The following is a 22,228-nucleotide window of genomic DNA, read 5'->3' on the forward strand; positions in this document are numbered from 1 at the left end:
AAATACCTCATGCTGACTAGGACATCTCCATCTCGAAATATAAAAAGAAGGATATTTTCTTGTGTGACATCATGGAAGTTGGCATTCTTTTCATTTGCAAAGAATAAGTCTGGCTTCCAGAGACATTTAAACATAGTTGGATCCACTGTCAGTGTATCTGAACCTCTCCAGTCATTGGGAAGTTTGAGTCTGGGGTCATTCCACTTCTGTCTTAGAAAGATGTTGACTCTGTAATCCTAATGGGAAGAATAAATAAATATTAGACTAGCCCAAGTCTAGCCAAAAAACCATGGAGAAAGAAAATCATTCTATTGGACTCTGAAGAGAAAAACAATTTATGCCCTGATATTTTCTACACAAATATAATAATTACTATTCAAACAATGTTAATAAGTGTTAAGTTTAATAGGTTTTACTACAGATACATTATGTCTCACTCATGTTTTGAACATCATAATTTTCTTTTTTTCAAAAGGACCAAATTGACCCCCGGAATAATTTTTGCATCCCTTCGATAGTAGTCCCCTTTTACCTAGGCATAGAGAAAAACATGCAGCAGGGCAGAGGGAGGCCATAGCTTGACTACATGAAATTGCTGCAGGCAGTAGGCATGATATCACTTCAATGAGGATATCTTGTGAGTATAAATTCCATCTTATTCTCAATTTGGTTAAGTGGCACACTGATAGCAAAATATCACACTATAAAAGCAGGAAATAGACCAGGTAGATAGATAACAGGTTTTACAATACACACCCGGAATATGGCTTCAGACTTTGTAACTGATTTGGAACTATTTTAGTAACTAAGGAAAACTGATACCAGCTTGCAACACAAGTACCAAGGCAGTATGTATGAAAGCAGGAAAAGAATAGGCCTTAAACAGAGACAAAATCAAGGCTTCACACAGTGAAAACTTCCTTCTGTATTCTGCAGGACTCTTGCTCAAGGATGGACAGTAGCAGAGTCATGCTCAAGGAGAACCTGATTTTGCCTTTGGGAATTGAAGTAGCATGTGTCTCAGGGCAGAATGATACCTGCATGTGTTCTATCCTTAGGGAAAGCTTTGCGTATCCAAAGGAAAAATCTGACCCAGTATGTCAGTTATGATTTTTCAGTCTTACCTCTAAGTCTTTTTGCTTTTTACATTTAAGCCAGTGCCTCTTTTTAATGTATATGTAAACAAGGCAGATTGCATACAGAAAAGGAATAAAGATATTGCTGGGGATTATTGTTAGGTATTTAGTGTTGCAGGTATTTATTGTTGAAATGAAATAAGGAAAGTCCTACAAATAAACCAAAATTCTATGTGTAAGATAACTTCTATGTATCTGCAGTCTTCCTAGTTGTCTTCTGTGGTGTGTTCTGTTTTCTCCTGTCATTAGGTACAAAGCATCCAGAGAAAGGGCTGTGTCTTTCACAGCAGTGAAAACACTGCTATTGCTTTAAATTTATAGCAAAATGTTAGAAAAATATGGGTGAAAGTTCTCAATATATTTTTGTTTGTCAATGGATTTGCATATCAGGATAATTTTATAAAGTTGTTTATTTTACATGTTAATGACCTCTTTCACATTTTTCTGCTGATACAATGTGAGTTCTCATCTGTTGTAGTTACTACAATGTACACATTTACAGTCCAACACAAGTGCCCTGTTGAAACAGGTATGCTAACTTCAACAGGCAGGAGTTCACTTGCCTAAGACCTCATGCAGAACAAATTACCCTGTTGATTTACCCTGTTTCTCAGAATACAGTGCCCACTTTCCCATGCCCAGTCCACCAGTCAGATCAGCCCAGATATTACTTCATTACACTATACTGCTTAATATTTTTCCTACTGCATTGTAAGGAAAAGCAAAGCATCAAAACCAAGTAGAAAGAACTGAAGCAATATTTATTAATATGCATGGTTCTTAGAGACATGTTACTTGTTGGCAGTCTGGTTTTGCAAAAGTATATGTAGTATGACTCTTACTTATAGAAAGACCTATATTGTCAAACTAAAGATGAAGCAAAAAATAGTAGTTAATATGAAGTGACTTTGTACTGGAAGCCTCTCATAGCAAAGCTTCATAACAGGAGAGAATTCAGGTAATTATCTCAGAAAGTGCATTTTCAATTATGTGTATATCATTGAAAATTTACTTTACTTGCTTCTTGCTGAAGTTCCCATTCCAAATGCACTTCTTGTCTCAGCTAAAACAATTACTTAAAACCATATGAGATAAATACTGCATACTGTGCATGCTCACAAGCATTATACTATTCATCACACCAAAATTAATATCCTCATAAACAAGTGCATTACCCTGTTTTAAGAAAATAAGATGCCTTCTCAAAGCCATAGGCAAAAGATAAGCAGTGTCCAACACTTTCTTTCAGCTTACCCATTCAGAAGGAGATGTTTACATCACTGTAAAGCAGAATGCACTGGCAAAATAAGAATTGGAAGTAAGATCAGGTGGATGCTATTTTATTTTCTTCCATGTTCTATTACAAATGAACTCAAAATATACCAAACAATGGGATGTTGCAGTATTTTTACAGTATTTTAAGAACTTGATCTTGTTCCAATTTAAGTCAATAGAAGAAAAAATACCCTTAGGTTCAGACCTACCTAAATGACTAGAGGCTTGTCATGGTTTAAACTCAGCCATGCAGCCGTTCACTCACTCCCGCCCCACCCTTTCCTCCCTCAGCTCCCAGAGCAATGGGGAGAAGAATCAAAATAATGTAACTCCCACAGGTTGAGATAAGAGCAGTCCAGTAACTAAGGTATAACACAAACCACTACTGCTACCACCAATAATAATAATGATAAAGGAAATAACAAGGGAAGAGAATACAACCGCTCACCACCGATATCACTGACCAATACCCAGCCCGCCCTAGCAGTGATCTCACCCTTCTGGGTAACTGCCCCCAGTTTATATACTGGGCATGACATGCTGTGGTATGGAATACCTCTTTGGCTAGTTTGGAGCAGGTGTCCTGTCTCTGCTTCCTCCTGGCTTTCCCACCCTGGCAGAGCATGAAACTCAGAAAGTCGTTGGTCAGAATAAACATTACTGAGCAGCAACTAAAAACACCTGTGTTATCAGCACTGTTCCCAGGCTGAAAGTCAAAACCACAGCACTGCACCAGCTATTAAGAAGGAGAAAAATGACTGCTACTGCTGAACCCAGGACAAGGCTTCTGACAGAGAGTACTTGGAGCGGAAGGCCACCACATATCTGAAGCAACTCAGAAAATGTAGAAGGAAGCAAAGAGATATCAGGATACAAAACTGTGGCTAGCCAAAGATGTGCAGAAGGGCTTCTTCTTGGAAGAACATGAACTAGTACATCTGGCAGCAGTATAGACTAATATCTGGAATAAATGTATTTTAAAAGATGTCTGCAACCAGTTCTCTCAAATTTGGGCAATGAATTTTACGATTCAGTATGTATACCACAATCAGGTTCAAGAGGGCAGAAGAAATGACCTGCGAAAGCATATAGTCTTCTTCCTATGCATTTTACAAACATTCTTTGAATATTGCAGAATAACAAACATTTTATAATAAAGGAGGGTCAAATAGCAATCAAAAAGCCTGAAACCAGGGGAGGGAATGAAGGAGATATTCATCAGCACTAGAGCTAGGAGGACCCAGCAGATAAAAAGAGTCAGAGAAGTAATCTACAGGACTTTGTTTTCCCATTAAACTCCAACAGAAGGTGAGTTTTTTGCAGGGAGGTTGAAAGATGAGGCATTCTAGGAAGTGTTTCAAATTCAACCTACTAAATAGTGGACGTGTAGCCAGAACAAAACCTCTGGCCAGAAACTCAACATAGTGAATAGATCTCTCTCTGCAAAATGGAGCACACAGAAGATCATGAAAGGTTTTCTCTACATGAACTGCACTCATTCAAAGAAAGGAAGCATAATAGTACTGTCTTTAAATAAAGAAGAAAATGGCATTTTTAAGATTAAAATAAGGAAACCAAATTTTCCTTTATTATACATAAATATTTAAAAGACCTTCTGCAGGGTTTTAAAGTAAAGGAGAAGGAGGAAGTGGTGTTTTACCATTTGAGTCAGTGACAAAAGTTTACACTGAAATTACAAACTTGAATATAGATTCTGTAGACAGAGGGTCAGATCATGAACACAGCTAAAATACTGTAGCCCTGTGGATATTTATCCCAGAAAGGATTTATCCCCAGGAATCCTATACTAGTCATGCAGACTATAGCAGCTTCTAAATGTGACACAATCACCATATTATTCCACAAATCTGCAGTCTAAAAAACCATCTGCAAAATCAGAAGCAGAGGATCCTAGACAAGCAGTCTAATGAGCTAGAAGGAAACAAGTTAGTCAAGATAAAGGGAGCTACTAGAAGGTAGCAGCTCTGGTGTAAGCTCTTCATTTTAGCTGTATAAATCCTTATTTTCTCTGTAGTTAACTAATTTTTGTATAGTTTTTCCAGGTAACTTGTTTGATAGGTGTGCGAAAACATCTCTGTTCTCTCAAGTAGTCAATGACACAATATGAACATTACCTTTTCTAGACACAGAGCAAATATGTGCCTTTCAGTTTCTTCACAAGGTTTCGATTAATGCAATACAGGCTTCTGGTCATAGGTTCCATATTACAGGTCCTATCTTGCTTCAAACTAGTATTTCAAACCTGTCAATGCTTTTCTATAAAGAAATTCCTTTCTCTCCTAAAAACTAAGTAGGTCTTACCTCAGTGGGAGGTAATCTCTACTCTTTTTTGTTGAGGATGAGCCAACTGCATAGCTAAGAATGTAATCAGCATGGGACCAGAAGCACAATAAGCAAAAAAATAACTGAAAATAAGTTCTGGGGATTCCTGAAATATGGGAGGAACCATCAGAACCAGCCACCATGATTCAAAGGAACAGACACTGTGGGAGCCTGCTGACTAGTTAGAAACTCCAGACATCAAGCCTGGAGAAGGGTTTAAGAGTGGAGTAAAGGACATCTTGTTGTAGATATCTCCTTCTGCATCTCTTTTAACATCCTTCTGAACAACAGGAGGTCAGAATGCTGAGTGGCTTTTTCTTACTGGCACTCTACACATTTGTTTGTTGGGCCTTCTATCACCATCTCACTTCCAATCACCTGGAATGATGGATACTTTTCCCCACTGTTCCATCACCAAAAGAAGGAATTATCCCTTTAGCGTGGCTCAACCTGGATGCTTTACCCCCACATAGAGTTTTTTGAACATGTATGAATTCAGCTATTACAGCCAGAAGCAGCTGCAGAGCTAAGAATCACCATGATGCTTCATCAATAGAAATACTTGGAAATACATGATTTTACAGATTTTGGTATCAGTAATGATGGAACTCCAACCAGTTTAGTAGCTTCTGGTCACTTTAGAGACTGTCAAGAAATCAATGTTCTTCATAATTCACACTAGCGCTGGAGACAGCCCCTCTCTTCTCCAACACTAAGGAACCTTCTTCAGTAGTTCTGTTACCGCCTGCAAATGTCTCTCCTTTTTGAGTGCAAAAGGTCCTGCTGGTCCTTCACAGATTTGATGCCTCAGCTTCAGGAAACACTTTTCCTGTGATTCTGGAGGTGCAAGATATTTATAGTCTAACGGACTTGATTCTACTGTCTGGTGCATTAGCCAGACATTACACATACAATGCAGTGCAAGTACCAGCTTAGCCCCAAGGCAGCAGTGGGTCCTGAATGTCTGCAGGACCCAATGCCCACTGAAGCAGGCAGAGTTTCCCAAGTGATATAACAAAGAACAGATGGGCTGTTTCTTTTGTCAGTGCTTCCTGTGATACACTGAGGCAGCCAAGAAGTAATCCAAACTTCACATGAACATGCTTAGCTATCATGGTGATCAGCTGGATGTAGAAATATAAATAAAAGCATAGCTTAAAGTAAGGATGCTGTCTGGAGTTCTGAAATATGGAGGAGAGCGTGACTTCTCTTACAGAACATCCTAGTAAACTTGTGAGTGACCACATCAGGAATTCACATACAGGCATGCATACATTACTGTAGAGAGTATACCTAATTTTGAGGCGGGGAAGCACACCCCTTACATTCATGTTTTGTTGCTATTTGGATCTGGGTGAATTGTAAAAAAGCCTCTGTTAAAGTCACTTTCTAAAGCATGCAATAAATTTCAGAAACTTGAAAGAGCCATCTGGCCTAATATACCTGCCATCTTAGACACTTATCTCACTCCTACTTTCCTGCTCTTCCTCCCTGCCCCTCTTTAAACTTCTTTTAGTTTTCAGAAAAGAATCTCAGGGCATCTTCAGCATACTTACATTCTCTATTTTAATATCACTTCTCACTAATGCCACTAGTTGACTTACTATCATTTGCAATCACTGCTAAATCTTTGTTCATTACTAGCTGAAGAAACAGAAATTTCTGGCCAAGCAGTTCAGAAGCTGTTTCAACCATCATGTATGTTTAATACTGAGCATCTCCACCAATCCTACTGAAATGTCATAGGGTATCATAAGCTGGGTCTGAGTTTTAAGTGGGTACTTACTTCCACCAGCAACAAACAGTGTTTTATTATTTATTAATTGTATTATGGTTTATTTCTTCTGTGTCATTATGAGTACAAATGCTGCCTTACAGCATTTAAAAAAGTGGCTTGATTTTAAGAACAGCCTCAATGCTTTGGTTGCAGCAGATCACCAAAGTTATTTCTAAATGAGATGCTGAGGGAGCACCTCAGAACTCCCACTTTGAGTGCATGCTCTGGCTGTGTTTTCCCACATGCTGGCAAAACATGGTGTACTCTCTTCTTTCTTGCACAAAAGAAAAGTCCCAATCAGGTCAGAACATCTTCAACAATCCAAGGCAACTTTTTGGGCAGTATTTTTTATGGTGTTTATTGGAAATACCATTGCAAAATAGATCTTCAAGTCCCAAATCATTGGGAAGTGCTTTGCTGAAATGACTTCTTATTTTGAAATAGATTTTATTTCCTAAAGAAACAAAAGCAATCAAAACTATACTGAGGATTATTTGGAGTTGCTATTGACATGCTGAAATTTTCTGACTGAACTGGAAACACATTTTTAGAATCTTCACTCCTCAGTTTCTCTCACTCACACAGTAAATAAATGGAACAAAGTGTATCATCATTGATGGTCTCTACTCCTGTCCTCCTCATCCTTCTATTCTTCCATGATTTACTTCTATCCTCAGAACTACATAAAACAGAAAACCTGTATGCTTCAGCCTTATGCATGTATGTTCTTTTTCTCTCATACACAGTCTCATTATTTTCTTTAGTAATACACCAAGCAACCTATACATTAAGTGCCTGGAAGATTACCTAATTCATACTACCAAATGTGTTCTTCCCTGAATTTAATAACTTATGGAAGCAAGTACATTTCTTGCACCTTAGAAAACTTTTATGTCCTTTCATGTACATCAGATCCTAAAAGCTGTAACAATCTGTGGACAAATGTAGAGTGAAATAGATTAATAGGTTTATAGCATAAAGCACAGTCAGTCACTAACCCCATTAACTCAGTTCTAAGGGTCTACAACCATAACAATCATTTCTACTTTACAATTCATAATCCTCAGTCTGAAATTTAATTCTCCATGTGTGCTATAGTAGTTTAATTTCAGTCTTACCATAGTTGTTTCTTGAATTGACCCAAAGCTGTTAATGAAGATGTTGACTGCAACATCGACTGGAATTCCTTAGAAAAAAAGAAAGAAAGAAAAATAAAAAAAGATTTCTGGTGAACTGCACAGCCCAGTAAAGGTACGTTATCTTTCATTTAAAGCTCGTTTATACTGATATCAAAATGTGAAATGTTTTTTTTTTATAGGGTCATACAACTTTATCTTTTCAAGTTAGTATATACACAGTTTTCAAAAGTTGTGGTATAATCTGTTTTCATCAAAAGCCAATAGAAATCACAGAAACTCTTTTCAACCTAGTGATAAGAAAACAGAAAAAAATATCCTTAGTCCAGAGTGCTAAGCTTAAAGCATATCACAGATCATAAATCTGAGTAATTTTTGAATTCCATGATTTTCTGTTACTACAGAATGCACAATCCACTATTATTTTTGTACACAGGGTAATGGATAGAGGCATTTCCCATTTCTAGCAGCAAACACTTATAATTGTCAAGATCTATCATCCCAAATTACCTGTTTATGATTTACAATGAGACATTTACCTATATGGTACGAGGTTAGTTCTTTGTGCAAGTGAAGCACCTAACTGTGAAGTATGAATACAGAGAAAGAAAAATTGTTTTGTTCAGCCTTCATAGCTATCTAGCCTTGGTGCAAGAGAGCTGGAAAGCTGCTCCATTTTACGATGGTTACCAATTTGCCAAGAAAAAATTCTAGAAGCCAGCAGCTGTGAAGATACTAAAATGGCCTGGATTTTTTCCTCTTTTCCACAGCCAGGATTCCTGTAGTTGAAGAGGGATGGTGTGACAGCTGCTACATCTGCCCTCCATCACCCTGGGGGAACTGACTGGCAGTCATTTAATCTGGTGTTAACAGAGAGTTACCATGAAGCAAAGAGAAGTGGCCTGATGGTTGTGAGAACTAATTATGGCCCACTAGTTTAATTTAGCACCTATATACTGAGTGTCAGCATGTGCACTAGATGCATGTATGTGATCTCATTTACACTGTTACAAACACTTAATTCAGTGGGTTTCTTCCTAATTTCAGCAACAAAAGAGATATAAGAATATATGAAGAATATTTTGACAGGGTAAGCAAATACAATACAAAGTAAAATGTGCCTCATCTAATAGTTTGCTTGCCTGCATAACATATTTTGGTGTACATTTAATACATAAATTCAGACTCGCTCTCTTGTTTTGCCAGAAGATCACTAAGATAAAATTTCACTTTTTTCAGTTAAACCAGGTTTTGTTTTTTCTTTTAAATCAGACTAGTTAAGTGTGATGCTTTTGATTATGCAATAAACATAATACTTTGTTTATTGCCTGACATGTATAACAGAGCACCCACCACATCACTGGTAGCCAAGAGTGTATTATCATCTCTTCCAGATTTGAATAGGAAGTGCCCACCAAGAAAATCAGTCATGTGTGAGGAACGTTTTAACATGAGCAAACCACTTGTCAGAAAATGTTCTTTTCCTTCCACTTCCCTGGAGTTAACGTTGAATGTCCTTCCTTTTCCTTCTGTCTTGATTCTTACAGACTGCCAGCAGGGTTATCAAAAATATAAGGAAATCTGCAGCATGCTTTGCGATTACAAGCTGATCATGCTGAAGAACAGGTAGTAAAGGCTGGATGTTTATTCCTTGTGACAAGGCTCTGTGCTGAAAACATAAATGATTCTACAGAGAATAAGAAATAAGACACTTGCTGGGAAGTGAGTCTAACACATTTAGAAAAGTTAGTTAAATAGAACATCTGAAAATGGTCTCTTCAGAAGCCCAGTAAAAATTATGGATTACCAAGTGTCCCGTACTATTGATATGCATGTTAAAATATTTGTTAATGCACACACAAGTCAACAGAAGTTCTAAACTGAAAGGACTGATTTATGTAAACTGCAGTGTCTATAATGTAATAAAATGGCCTATGTCTTTTTCCAGCTGTAGGAGTTCTTAGATGTTTTGTAGGGAAGATGTATTCCAACCTTTTCTGCATATGTAAGGGAATTAAATTCTCCTACACAGAAGATTCCTACAAGATCTGAGTACCATAGAGATGTTTTAAAGGCAAGGAATGTGTTTGAATTCATTACCTACTTGAAATCCCAACATGTGGAGCCTGTATTATAATATATCTTTAAAGGATTTAGTTTCCAAATAGTGATACTGCTGATCCCGATTTTTATAAGGCCATCTTAAAGAATGCCTATAGTGAATTTTGGTCATATTTTTACAGTTTTAAAGTACTGAAAACTTGAGATACTACAAAAGTCTAACTAAAATGTAGGGATAACAAGACATTTAAAAAACTCATTCTATGGAACCTAATTCTAATTTTAAAAAGTCTTTTGTAAAATAATAGTCTTAGTAATAATAAAGAATCACATGTTATGATGATCATGAAATCCTAACATATTACCTTTCAGCTCATAAGGGTATATATCTTCTGCAGTTTCACACTACCTAGGGGAATTTCCATTAAAAAGAAAAAAAAACCCAAACAAAATCTACCAAACAAACCAAAATTTAGGTTGTGAATATTATCACTGTATAAATTTTCTATGTGCAAAACCAGCAAAAGTTAAATTCCAAAAATTAAAACAAAGGCTAAAATATCTGACTAACCTTTGAAGTTAGGTCTTATCCTGGGATCATAACTGAGCAATAGCCTATTCAAGATATTGCTGGTAGAATTAGCAGGTACTCTTGCAAGGTCTTCAGCTGATTGCTGGCTGTAACAAAAAGTGCATTAGTTACTATTAAGAGAGAAAAAATTGTGTGCTTAAACTTAAGTAATTTTAAAGTCATGCCATAAATGCCATTTCACGAGCAAAATCTGTTCAGTATTTTCAGGTTCCACACTGTACAGTCTTCCTTTGCCTGTGATGCTTCCGTATTTTTCCAGAAACTGGAACAAATGTGAAAGCTTTCCCATATACTCTTAACTGTAAACATGGAAGTAAATAAAGCAGAATTCACTAATTGTTCCCTTCCTTTCTAATGTAAGTATCCAGAGGAACATGATTTCTTCATCAGTAGAAAGCAGCCACCTGAACTATTTTTAGTGACTGTCAGATTAGGGACATAAGCAAACTGACAGCCACTTTGCGGGTGCCAAGCCACACAGAGGCTTTTGGCAGTCTCCTGCTCTCCCACGCCAGCACCAGCTATTCCACTGAGAGCTGGAGCCATTGCAGAATCTCATTGTCAAGTGCTAATGAAAGCTTTGTTACAGAAAAGAAGGCCTTGGACTCCTCTGGTTTTGCAGGGGGAATTTAAACATCTCTATTTACCTTGCTGTTATGGTGCTGGGTGTTAAACCCATCACTGAAATTGAACCTTTGACATGTAAATGTAGCTACAAGAGTAAAACAAAATTGAGTGTAATAAAAAGCAATAAGTCTGCATCAGTCCCCACCCCATGTATTTAAGCATCTAGCAAGTGGATAATATCATGTAACTGAACTTGCATGCCGTCTGTAAAACCTCCTCAGTGTTTTTTCCAATTTTGAATCCCATCTTGTAATCACTTTCCCATCCATTTTATGATTACTCTGCTGACTTTCTGTCACTATAATGTAGTAACCAAAATGCCATGTAAAAGTAAAACAAACACCCTACAGAGACTTGTCATATGCATCAACACCATGACCTCTAGCAAACAAATGCATGAACATATTTTAAAAAATGATCCTGTTTATTTCCTAAATGTTTTCCATAATCAGTATCAGCTGTTGCTGCTTCCTTCACCCTGCTTAATTTCTTTTGTTCTCATTGTTCTTTCCCCTATCAATGTCTGCTTGACAGACCTACAAGTTATTCTTTATAACATCTTGGTTCAGTGCTAGTTTTCTTCTCATCCTTCAGTTTCCTTCATGTCCTCTTGGATTTCTGCATTATCTAAACATTCATTGAAGGCTTTTGGAGTTTAAAATGAAAGTAGTATGAATGCATCAGATCTCCTGATTTTAAGATGTCCAATTTATATTCTATGGGATAAAGCTCTAGAAGGCTGGGAGGCAGATTGATATTCAAGGATATCCTGTTCAAAGCTCGGAGTGCTGTGTCACAACAAGAAGGAGATGGAGAAAGAAGGCCAGGAGGCTTCCCCGGATGGATAAGGAATTGCTGAGGAAACTTAGAAGGATAAAAGAAGCATATAGAAGATGGAAGTGAGGACAGGCAGCCTAGGAGGAATACAGGGACATTGTCCATGAAGCTAGGGATCAGGTTTGGAAAGCTAAGACCCAGACAGAACTGAGTCTGGCCAGGGATGTCAAAGATAACAGGAAGCGCTTCTCTAAGCATCTTATAAACATGGATTATACAAAGTTCATGAAATAGCAATGATGGGAATCTGAACCACAAGGATAACATGGACACATAAATTAAATACAGATGCTTGTAAAATGCAATGAGGAAAAGAGGAAAAAAGTCTGAGAAATTAAATGAGTGAACATCAACATCAAAGAGAAAGCCAAACACAGCTGACAGGTTTATTTGTCTCTTCAAGTAAAAGGAATAAAGCAGTAGTTTTGTGTGATCTGAGTCGCACTGCAGAAGTATGTTAACACAAATATCTGTTCAGGCTGTTTGTTCAAAGGTCACCCATGAATTCGACAAAGGAGACTTACTGCACCGGGAAGACAGTGATAGGAAGAACGTGTGGCAGCATTACTTTCTGGTAAAGAACTTCACAATCATATCTCCTGAAAGTTGTTGGGCAGTGTTTTGAATTTATACAAGTATAATGTGCACACATTTATCCTCATTTATGTAAGAACAAAGTGAATTACAAAAATATTGTTAGGAGTTGGGATAGAAGGAGAAAGAGTCAGTAAACACTGTTTTCTAAAGGTAACTTTGAATGATGCAATTGGGGTAGTTAGTGGGAAAAAAAGCTCTGCTGAGTATCAGTTATATTTTTACTTATACAGCATGCTGTCATTGAACTACCACCATTGAATAGCACTCATGCGACTAAAACATAGTCACAAGGACTGGATTTCCTTCAGAGAACCTTGCTGATCAAAATGCCTAAATGCCAGCTGCAAATCAATAAATCATATGTGTTTCGGTGAGTTAAGAGGTTATGCTACTTTCAGAGTGACAGATGAGCAGGATGACTTAAAAAAACAACTAATGGGATGGGTTAGGTGCTTGGGGAAACAGGCTAGGATTATTTATGACACTAAGACATTTACCCAAAGCTACTACTACCCTGCTTAATTGACCATTCTGGAATGAATTAACAATAGGCAGAAGTGTAGACTACAGAAGAGAAAAATAATTTGAGCCAAGACCTCCCTTCCTAAGAAAAGAAGTACTTCAATTTGCTGAAGGCTGTCCGATTCCAGTATAACAACACTCACACCAACTGAGAAGTTACCAATTTTTCTTACTTAATCTACAATTTTTACATTTGTGAAAAGCTGACAACTAGCCTAAAATTTCCTTTAGATTTCCACCAGCTGCAGCATCTGTTGTAATTTAGTATATTTATTTCAACTTGCGTTAAATGTATGTGGAGCTGCTGGAAAATATTAAGAAATGGAGATGCAGTAGCAGTCCTCACAGTAATTGATGAGTTCTAAGCAAGATATGATAAATGCCAGAGGGAATGGTAACAGAATTCTCACAGGGAATTTAAAAGCAAGTAATTAACAACTGCCTTAATTGCCTTTTTTCTGGGAAAAAAAAATAAATAAAATAAAACAGAAACCAAAAGATACCAAATGGTATTCTCAAAAAAGTGTTCAAAGTGTTCTCACTTCTACAGTGTTCTCAAAAGCCAGAAAGAAAACAAAGTACAGTTAGTCTTTTGGCATAACATCTCTGTGTGATATGACTGGCTTCTCTCTAGTCTTTGGGAGGTTACTTCTGGTATCACTGGTGAATAAAAGAATTACTTCAAATTCTGTATTTCACAGGATATACAATAAGGTGCCCATTTCCCCTTCTATTGCAGCTCTACACATTTTACCACTGACTTTGACATGATTAACATTTTCAGTTGATGACAATGGATAATTACTTTTGTAAGTCACTAATCAAAATCCAGAAGTTCAGATAAGCAGATATGCAAGGCAAAAGGAAGCATATATTACACTTGGTTTGAAATTTATACAGCTATGTTACATTTGTGTTAAGCAAATGTTTCAGAAGACGTTATGTTTCTACAGGTTATCATGACATTTAGTCTCCTAGAGCTCACTGAAGTTACAAGGAATCCTTATCACACTCAGTGCTACGGGAGGATGACGGAAATAAAGACTATATACAGTATTCTACACAAATGGGAAGTAGAGCCTTTGCTGTTCTATTTATTCACCTAGTGCTCTGATCCCTAGTCTTAGGATCACATTATGCTAAAGAATCTCTAATTTTAGAAAAGAACATGAGTGTATTTTTTACTTATGGCATGACAATCAGGGAAAGAAAACGTCATGTCACAAGGATGTATTCACACACTGTAGTCCAGACAGTCAGGTAGCGTGCTTGTTCTATTGTTTATGCTTGCTTAGAAAGTGCAGCTTGGATAATCTTAGCATTAAGCTTCGCCTTTGCATTGTTCTAGATTATTGTGTGACAGATAAAAATATATATTCCTACTCACAGTTACTTATCTCCAGTTATCTCCAGAAAAATTTTCAGCTATGTAGAGCTGAGAACAACAGATTTCTGTACACTTTATATAATCTATGTGATGAAAACTGACATTTTAGTCATATAATACAGCAGTGTATGTATGAGAATGGTAAAAATAAGCTTTGGGAAACACAGTACCTGTTATCTCAGCATATATTGTAAGTATAATTTCCCTGATGTAAACTATCAGTGTTCTTATTTGCAGGCATTTGATTTTTAGAGTGCAATAAGTCAAAGCATAAAAGCAGGTTAACACAAATGACAAGACACCATATAATTCTCCTGAATGATCTCTTTGATCTCTAGTATGCTTAATAACTGCATTTTCAAACCATACTGGGTGACACATCTATTACTGGGAAGAATAATTATAATGTTTCCAATGCAAAGTGGTATCACTAATTACATTAGAACTGTGGAACTCTAAGTAACTTTTTATGTGTCTTTATAAATGCTGTTGATGTCCGAACACCTAAAATTAGATATGTAACTTCAGTATCTAAATTTGGAGGTAATGCGCTGTGGCGAGCAAAAAGATTCCTTCATAGCAGAATTTGAGATAGAAACCCAGACTGGGCAACCCAAATTGTGAACCCTGAATTGTAGGGCTGAAATAACTCATATTTCATCTCCTGCCATAGATAAGACCAAAGAGCATAGTAGTCTCCTGATGTGGGCATGTATGGAACCTTCCTGAAGCTCGGTGATTGTGAATAGCTCAGTAGTATCACTGCTTCAGTTCTTGTCTATCAGAAACCTGTAAGTCCAGCTTTGGTTTCACATTTAACACTGCAAGTGTTAGAAACCTTAGAAGTGTTTATATAGCAAACTGAAGTGCCTTGTAATTCCCTTAGCTTCAGAAAAGCAAGCAGATTCATCTGCCCACCAGAGAGATGACAGCCCCTGAATCAGTAGAACCTGGTTAGTATGGTACTTCATCCACCCTGACTTGTACTGCTCACAGCAAGCTCACAGCAATGGTTCCACTTATTAAAATTAGCTTTGCCCCTGGCTTAGGCATCTCTGCATCCTACCGAAATCACCACCTAAGTGACCTTTGTGCATAATGGATGTCCTGTTGTGTCTCGGTATCACACACAGACACAAAACACAATCAGCATCCAGCTGTTTAAGCAGAACCATGAACATTTTAAAAATTATTTATTTATACACATCACTTCCTTGTCCCACTCTTTTTTTCCTAATGTAATGTTAGTACTGAGACAATATGTGGATTTTTGTAAAATCTAATGACCTCTATGGTGGTAAAAGTCGAGATGCAAGTGGAAAGTGTAAGTGGAGATATATTTTATATAATTTGTCTTTCAAAGATTCATTTGGTGGAGTTGAGAGCAGAACTCAGACTTATGGTTTTCCTTAGGCTTAGGTTTAGGGGGTTTAATTAATTTTGCAGCTCTAACTTGTTGGGTTTTTTTAGTGTGGAGGCTGTATGTGAAATACAAAGCCTGTAACTCTTCCATAAGATTGCAGTGTCTCATCACTTCAGTGTTCAGAATGGAGTAAATGCTGTTCACTGAGACAGTGAATTACTGAACAAGAACCAGCCTACCACACTTAATTACCATTTTACAAGAGAACTTCAGGTTTGCTTATATATTGTTATCTTCTACTCTCTAGCACATTTATCCACTCTGAAAACAAATTCCCAAACCCCCTCAAATCTGGCCATATCTGTCTGGGATCATGGCTTTCCATGAGAGTTACATAATACAGAATAATTAGACCATTGACCAACTGCTGTTACCATGGGGCAAAAGAATTTTTATAGGAACCAGACATGGGCTCTGCAATGTACTTCAGAACAGCTGTGAGATGAAACTGCCTCCACAACTGAATTCAAGGTTTTCTGTCAACTCATTCCATCTTCTCCCACAAACTGTAGCTATCCTCTCATCAAACTTACAAATTAAAATGTTCACAGACTATCAACAGTGTCTTCTACAACATGGGGATGAAGACAGAGATGATTCCACTTTCCCACCATTTAAATTTTGGGGTTGATCACATATTACAGATAGAGAGGTCATGTATGCCCAACGACTTGATAAAATTCAAGTCATTGTCTACAGGAAGGTGGAGAGGATTCTCTTTGAACTTCTTTTTTTTTTTAGTCTTTATTGGAAGAACATGGCAGAAGCTGAAAGTTAACCAAGATAAATTTTAGAACAGACTTTCAAACAACTGTTTTTTGTCCAGTTCCATTGTCTTTTGCTGTTGTTTTTTAAAATAAGCTGTTTATTGAACGTTGGCATTTGTGACCTTTCTACACCTCTGCCCCAGCAGATGGCACAAGCCATGTTTTCTGGAGGGCTTAGAGGGCCATTTCACAGTTTCTAAAGTAGCTGATATGCTTTACTGAATACAAGCCAAAATATGATTTGTACTCCAGCTTGATGGATAAAAAAGTCTCTATAGATATCATACAGCATTTAGTTAATTATCGACATGGATACAAATCTCTGTGTGGACAAATGCTCAAAGGTGAGAATGGACAAGGGACACTATTTTAAAAGCACAGTCTTGGTATCCAGACAAAAGAATGTGATTTAGTGATACAGGTTATCCTCCTCGGCATTGTCGTAGTATTAGAGACACTGGGATCTTCAGAAATTAACACTGTGCAAGTGGACAGCTGAGTCATAGTAAAACTACAATTAACAGGGATAGTTGTGATTATGAGCACAGTCATAACTAATTTTGTTAGCTGTTGCTAGAACCTCTTACATCTCTATGTCTTTTATAACACTGTCATAACCAAACTTCCCTTTCCTTACAATTTAATTTGCCTAGGGATCTTGCAAGTATTTTTTGAGCAGAGACTTTCTGGGCTACTAAGGATTTTTGGGATAACATCATAAAATAACTGAAGTATTTACTATGATGTAACAAAAGGAAAAATGTTTACCAGCAGTGCTCTTAGAAACATGCACAGCTAAATGTCCAACATTTTTACCAGAAACAGGTATTATGAAGACGTATGAGAAGTTAATAAGAAGTAACTAACAGTGGGTGGGTAGTCTATGATCAAGTGACTAAATCCATTTGTCATATGGAAATCATCTGCATTCAGTATAGTGAATTTCAAAACAAGCTTTGTATACAGAAGACTGCGATCCACAAAATTCTTTATTATTTTCTTGAAGAGGTAGACCTGTTTTCTTTATATATATATATATATTCCATGGAGACAAGAGAAGTGTTACACTAAAGCTTTATATTTTATTGCACTAACCATCTGTGGAAGACAGCTTTCTCAGATTTGCACTGCAGAACTCCCTGTTATGGGACTTTAGGCCTAATATATCAATCTCTTTGTTAATCAACGAACATTCAGGACTCAGACATAATTATGTTTCATTTGGAAAGCCTGAGGTAAGAAGGAAAATGATGTGAATGTAAGACATGAAATCTTACATCTGTTCTGAGCAAGCATTAAATCAAAGTGAGAACCAAGTGCTTAAGCATCAACTTCATGAAACCCCTCGATAAGCTGAGAAAAACAGTTTCAGAAATAAATGAAGCTATGATGGGCAATCAAGCCAAAATCACACAATGCACTGAGAAGTACAGTGTTATGAATAATCACAAGTAAGAGGTTTTGCTCTAAGATACAAAATAGAATTTCCCTAACTGAAGGAAGCAAATATCTATTTATGAGACAATAATGAACTTTTTATGGGGTCTCTAATCAGCTTGTTTTCAGCTTATTCTAATAGTAGTTAATTTCATGCCAGAGGGGAACATTTGGTGAAAGGCTTGTATTCTGGAGTGCCATAAAAGGAAAAGTTCAAGTATGCTTGGTTTTCATACAAACAAATTTATTCTAAAGTCCCGAACCAGTCTTATAACCCTTCATTTCTTAACATCAAACTAAGGAACTCAGGCAGTAACATCAGATTCAGTAAAAATCTTTCCTGGGAAGTTACTTGCATACATTTGAATTTCATTATAAAGTTTGTAAAGAGAATATTATTCCTTATATAATTACTAGTGTGGTTTTTTGTGCTCTTGCAGAGGTAAAATTTAGCTTATCCTAAGTTTTAAGGAAACAGAAGGCAATAATTTGTTACAATTAACCTTTAAATTTTATTGCACCAGTAACCAATGCAAATTAAAGACAGATTAAGATTTTAACTTCTAAATATATGTTTTCATTAGGCAGTTGCACCATTCAATTTTATAAACAGTGCAAAATCCTATTTATTGTCTTTTATAAATACACAATGCATTTTTCTGAAAGATTTCTTTCATGCTTTGCTAGTAAATTTTTCATTCAACTACTTCCTTTGAGACCATTTTTTGTCACCCCCATGGTGTCACTTAATTCCCAATCCACTGCATTGTGTTTTGGTTTGTTTCTGAGGAAAGAGTCCTTACTACTTTTTTTCCACAGGAAAAAATACATATTAAGAGCAAGCAGCCTATTGTATAATGCAGAGTGTCACCAAGTCAAGAAGTTTTGTGGAAGACTATTAAAAATGTGCTGATGATTGAGAGTTTGCCATTGGTAGCCTGAGTTAAGAGGGCATTAGTTTCTCTGCAAGACAGAACTGATTTTCATTGCTCATTCATATGAGACGTCTTCTAGATGCCAGCCACAAAAATAGCAGTCCCACAATCCTGCTGCTACAAGTGGTTGTCTCTCCGGCTGTGAACTTCAGCCAAGTAAGATACAGACAACCTTTTCATCATTCAGAAAATCCAACACGGCTTATTGCTAGCTAGCAACCCTTCACAAGTGATACATCAGACGAATACTGGATTCCACTAATATCTTCACAGACAGCTTCAACTGGTTGGTATGTAAAAGTATCACATCAGAAATTAGAGCATTTATTCAATGCTTTTCAAGTATATTGGTGACAATGACAACGTGTTTACTGGCTGCAATGTCAACTCCTGTCCAAAAGCATAGGGTACCTTAAGAGGTGCTTAAGAGAAATATAAAAATTAAATCCACCCATTTATCAATAAAAATGACATTAATTTTTTTAAATTCTAATTAAGACCAAGTCAAGAACATGGTCTGCTAAAGCATACCATGGAAGACCTGGACTCAGTTCCCAGATGTGTAACTCACTTTCTGAGGACTTCTGTGCTGACACCTGTCCTGGGAACTCTGACATTTCTCTCCTAGCTACAAATCCTCATGGTAGCTTTGATCAAAAGCTCATTCAGAGCTCAACTTAACTAGGCAAAAGGGACAGAATGGGTAGGGGTCATTGTCATGATCACATTTGTATTTTAACGTACTCAAATCCAAGGATGGATCTCATTTTTAGGTTTGATATAAAAAATGAATGGAAATACTCACTGTTACTAGAAACTTTCTAAGAATTTTGGGTTACAAATAAATATCACCATCAATATTTAAAAAGAGTGAGAACTTAAAATATTCAGGCATTGCTTCCAGTCTATTCATGTTAAATAGCCAGTCTCATCTTTCACTCTTCTTTTATGGTCAAAGAAGAAATGTGTTTTAAATTTGTCTAAACAAATTTTATCATTTCAGGCATAGCTCCCTTCTACGCTTCTTGGCAACTTACTATATTCCATCAATCTTTCCTTGGGTATTTACACCATAACACTATAAAGATCAGCAAGGCTGGCCAGGAAAATGACAAAGAAGGCACTCACAAATTGAACTTTTGCATTGTCCTATAGATTACAACCTAAGACATGGTACGCATTAGAAAGATGGAGTATTTTTAACACTAAGTAATCATGGGTCTCTCAGTCCAGCTGGCCAACGACAGATTTTAATTTCTGCATTTTTACAGAGACATTGTTCCATAACGGCATGCTTTATAGCAACGATCAATCCACCTCTGTAAAAGTTACAGTGCTGTAAATCACTGACGGAAGATGCTGAAGTCCTTAGTTCTACTCAACATGAATTAAGCTCTGCAAGCCTTCTCTTACAGAACTAAGCTAACCAGAAACTGCATTATGACAGTTTTGCATCTTCCTTGCTTTTCCCAGTACACCTGCAACACAGTGCCAGGCAGCACAGCACTATGGAACCACTCTACTACAACCCCATAAATAGCAAGACATTGGGTTGGATACTCCCCAAAGAAAGAAACTATTTACTATGGCTTTGATATTTCCTTTTGTTAAAGCAGAGGACCTGCTGCAGCAGAAAAACACTCACTGGGAGAACTTTACTACAACACTGGTCAAACCCTCTTGCTTCCGTGCCCACCCCAAGTCCCTTTCTTTCAGCAGATAACATCACCTTCTACTTCAATTGCCAAGTAATCACCACTGTTAAAAAAATGGCAGGATCACCATCATACAAAAGCATAATAGAAACAAGGAACATACGATGGACATAGGTATTGCTTCTTTTTCCCCTTTCCTTTCTTTGAAGACTTCTCTTTGGAACAGACTTCTTCAACCCATAAGGAGAATGAGACGAAAAAGAAAACTGCTACTAAGAGCTTCATCTTGAAGATTAAGCTTCAGAGAAACCTTCAGTCTGCGGCAAAAGAGAAGGAAGAGGTTTATGTTAGTAGTGTTAAGATATTCCAGATGGGATCACGTACCCACAAAAACCAAGCAAACATACAAATGCTTTTGTTGTGTTTTGGTTTGGGTTTTTTTTTAGTTTGATCTTAGTTGCCTGGAGAGACACAGCCTGTTGAGGTGTACCTGTGATATGGAGCCCACATTGGCAATTTCCTGACAGTCAAGAAGCTTCCCAAAATTAAGGGATAAACAGTGAGAAACAGGTTTAAAATGCAAGTTTGCTCCAGTTTGTTTAAGAAATAAATAATGATGCCCTTCAAAAGCTGTCTAAGTCACAATCCTCAGAAACTTGGAAACAGAATTCCTCACCAAAAATATCCTGCATAAATTGCATTAAAGATGGTTAGTGATCATCTAACAAGGCAGGGAACTGCAAAGCCTCTATGACCTTGCACAGATAAAATATTAATAATTTCAGTGCTGGCTATGAGAAAGGGTTGCGGATTTCATTTTATGTACGGAATTTAAACACAATTTACTACTTTGCACAAAGTGTTCTCGCTGTGGAGCAACTCTGCAAGGGCCTTGCAAAGATGACTAAACACAACCCCTGATACTGTGCTTTATTGCATTGTATTCAGTTCACTATTTTAACTTCTCACTAGCACAAAACACGTTTCCCAGGCACCAGGCACTGAGTTTGTGCTCTGCCAGAGACAGCCCCGCTGCTCCTGGTTGCAGACACACAATGTCCAGGCATTTCCCATTTGTTTCCCATCCCACAGGTAATTCCCAGGCATCTGCTTTGCCCAGCAGAGACATCCCAGACGCCTCAGCTTCATTTCCCACTTTATTTTGTTCAATTTTGTTTAATTCTTTCCAAGGAGCTGCCTCTCCGTCCCTTCCTCACCTCCTGAGGGCACAGGGATGCTCCAGTGTCCCTGGGAGCCGCAGCCCCCCACTCTCCGGCCGGCAACGATCTCGGAGATGCCCCCTCTGCCCGCTACGCCTCGCCAGGCTCTTCTCCTCCCCATCCCGGCCCGAGGCCTCCCACTGACCCCGGCACCAAGGCAGGGAGAGGCCTCCTTGCTGCGAGCGCACCTTGGGAACAGCGGGCGGACGACACGAGACGGGTTCCCGCAGTGACGGGACGGGCCCGGCGCTCCCCCAGGGCAGCAACCCCCGCGCCCGCCGCTGCCCGTCACGGCCCCGCCGCCGGGCCCGGCCGGCGCTGGCCGAGGTGCTGACGGGGCCTCGGTGACGGCTGCCCGGCGGTAAGGGGGATGTCGGGCCGGGCCCTTGCTCCTCCGCGGCCCCTTCCCCGGGGAAAACGGGCCCCGCACGCACCCGCAGACCCGCCACGGCCCAGCGCTCACCGCCAGATGCTCAGCCGCGGCCTCCCCTTTCCCCCGCG

General features: G+C 38.1%; 1 protein-coding gene across 2 annotated transcripts in view; it reads right to left on the reverse strand.

Moving 5' to 3' along the window:
- GLRB (glycine receptor beta) overlaps positions 1-20,824 on the reverse strand; it is a 44,637-nt gene extending 23,813 nt beyond the window's left edge. For both annotated transcript variants that reach the window (XM_005148931.4, XM_005148930.4), the window contains exons 1-4: positions 20,671-20,824; positions 10,300-10,406; positions 7,650-7,717; positions 7-236 (exon numbers count right to left, since the gene is read on the reverse strand). In XM_005148931.4, the coding sequence (XP_005148988.1) occupies positions 7-236; positions 7,650-7,717; positions 10,300-10,406; positions 20,671-20,792 (527 nt within the window). In that variant the 5' untranslated portion in view covers positions 20,793-20,824. The remainder of the gene's footprint in view (positions 1-6; positions 237-7,649; positions 7,718-10,299; positions 10,407-20,670) is intronic.
- Between the last annotated feature and the right edge of the window lie 1,404 nt (positions 20,825-22,228).

Source organism: Melopsittacus undulatus, chromosome 7 (assembly GCF_012275295.1).
Source record: "Melopsittacus undulatus isolate bMelUnd1 chromosome 7, bMelUnd1.mat.Z, whole genome shotgun sequence".
NCBI classification, from domain to species: domain Eukaryota; kingdom Metazoa; phylum Chordata; class Aves; order Psittaciformes; family Psittaculidae; genus Melopsittacus; species Melopsittacus undulatus.